A 2589-nucleotide genomic window follows, 5' to 3' on the forward strand; every position below is an offset into this window, starting at 1 on the left:
AGAGTGTCTATTTACATTAGATGATAAAGTATGAGTCTCATCCAGAGAAACTGCCTTTTGGCAAACTTTTTCTCCCTTTTCAAATTTCAAATCACCTCAGAAAAGCATTTATTTTTAATAAAAATTAAGGAAATAATCAGTTGAAAATAAAGTATTGGTTAGGGTAGGTCTAGGGCTTTTGTTTCTATTAGGTGGCATCTATTAATTTGAATAGGTTGGGCTGAGAAAGAAAAAAGAAATAGTTTTCATTAATGATTCTATATTTTCATTGCAGACAAGTGCAAAAAAAAAAAAAAAAAAAAAACAAGTGCAAAAAAAAAAAAAAAAAAAAATCATCCAGAGATCAAAAGGGACAGTTCCAGGAGCTGCTGTGAACGAGATGATAACCTTGAAATAACATTCATAAAAAATGCAGGAATGGCTTCTACAGAGCATAAGTGACATTACAGTTTGGATGATCCGCTCGAGTCAGACTCAGCGCTGCATCATCATTTATTTTCAGTCTATGAAAAGCCTGCATCATACAGTCTGTAGCAAATTAAAGTAAACAGACAAGTGTTTCATTGATGAAATCTGGAGCTCTTTGCTGATTTTACCCACACCGGACACAAGGGAAGAAGGGCTTAGCCAAACTATTATTTCATAATGTGGCACATTCCACAATTAGTATTTTCTGAGCTGGTTTCAATAAAAGCGGGTTTTAAACTAACAAGAAAGTTTTGAGTTTTGAAATTTACAGGATGTTTTTATAGTACATTGACCTGTTAAATGTCAAAAGATCAAGGGAAATGTGATTTCTCAGTTCATCAGTTACCCCTTTTACATTTTTATCAGACACCTAGGCTATGTGTTTCTATAAAAGAACAGTACTTCTGAATGGGCTGTGGCTGGGAATTAGATGGTTTGAAGTGAAAGTATTTGATGAATGTATACTATGTGCAGAGAGCATTCACTCAATATCGTTAGCTCATTTTTGACAGATGTGACTTTTAGAGGCTTTTGCATTAAATAACAACAATAGAGAGGTCATTTCAAAAACATTACATTCTATGTCTCAAAAGTCTAAACTATTTTTTTTTCCTTAAATATGGCCAACTTTATTTTAAAACTATTAAAACCAGTATCGTACATGAGCACAAATACACACACAGTCACACACACCCCAACCAATCATGGACACATATCCCTGCTCTCAGTACATCCCTACACTTTCATATGACCTAATAAATAAATATAAACTAGAAGCATTAAAATAAATTATAAAATCTGAAAACTATTTAATATTTCTGTTTAATAAAACTATTCAAGTGTAAATTATATCACAGTTTTAACGAAAACATACAAAATTAGGGGACTTATTCTTATGCCCAATAGCCATAAGATAATCTTTTGCACATTACGTCCACTTGAGTGGACAGATATATTTTCTGTCACAGAATTTTTTTTTTAACTTTTTTTTTTTTTTTTTAATCTGGATAAAAGTATCTCTGACATACTATTTAGCTGAAAAAAATGTCTTGTACCTGTCTGGTTTTCTGATAATAAAAGGATTTAACACTTATTCCTGAGGTAATTGGTGCATCTCCTCTTCCTTCATCTTTTTGAATATATAAGGCAATATCTTAAAACAAAAAATCGACACAGACAATAATTAAATGGAATCATAGACATCACTTTGGGGGTTCACCACTTGGTGGTTGGGACATGCTACTACAACCTAAATGGTTCAAAATGGCTTCCAAACATCTGTCTACTCCAGTGGACACCATGCATGAAAGGTTTAGGTTACAAATCTTTCTCATCTGAGCTCAGATCATCATAGTTTGTCCTATTCATAGAAAGAAAGCATGTCTGAAGTGCCACCCAAAAAACTGAAGCATACTAAACTTCCGGACTTTCAAGAGAGTACTGTGAGTATTATTTTTCTCATTCTCTTTGTTTAGCCTCTTCATTAGATTTAGCCTTATTTCCAATGGTAATGTTGTTGTCTCTTTTGGAAAAAGCAGACTGCCACAGACAGTGAACCTGGGGAGAAATCAGAAGCTAGTGACAATGTTCAGGTAAGGTTGTGACTGTCAGCAACGGGCTGTTATTAAGCACACGATAACAAGGAATATCACAGAACAGTCTTTAATCATTAATCTAACTGGGAAGCTCAGGAGAATCACATGGAGTAATACATAGATCACAACCGAAACTAAAGACAAGATTGGACACAAAACGATGAGGGCTTAAATACAAAGTTAATTAACTGGTACTAATGACAGGTGAAAACTAATCAGAAACAATGGAAACTAATAATCAGTATGAACACATGCAACACGGGAAAACCAAAACGCAAAGAAACTAAACTGACTGAGATTGTGACAGTGATATTTATTAGCGTTTTAGGCCTACGAAACAAAAAGCTTTAGGTAACTTGTCATGATCTACAGCATACCACAGAACCTGAGGGTTATCAATATTACAATATAAAAATCACCAATTACTTACTAAAAATGTAATCCAAATGACACCATATTATTTTTTTCTGAAATTTTGACAACAGCAGTACAGCTGAAATAAAAAAAAAAAAAAAAAAAAAAAAAA

The 2589-nt window shown here is 33.2% G+C and overlaps 1 protein-coding gene across 1 annotated transcript in view; it reads left to right on the forward strand.

Annotated features, from left to right (window-relative positions):
* Positions 1–2589, forward strand: part of LOC109104284 (serine protease FAM111A-like) — a 9534-nt gene that overhangs the window by 5194 nt on the left and 1751 nt on the right. The window contains exons 2-3 of the mRNA XM_019117646.2: positions 1839–1910; positions 2007–2060. Coding sequence (XP_018973191.2) covers positions 1848–1910; positions 2007–2060 — 117 coding nt within the window. The 5' untranslated portion in view covers positions 1839–1847. The remainder of the gene's footprint in view (positions 1–1838; positions 1911–2006; positions 2061–2589) is intronic.

This window comes from Cyprinus carpio, chromosome A5 (assembly GCF_018340385.1).
Source record: "Cyprinus carpio isolate SPL01 chromosome A5, ASM1834038v1, whole genome shotgun sequence".
NCBI classification, from domain to species: Eukaryota; Metazoa; Chordata; class Actinopteri; order Cypriniformes; family Cyprinidae; genus Cyprinus; species Cyprinus carpio.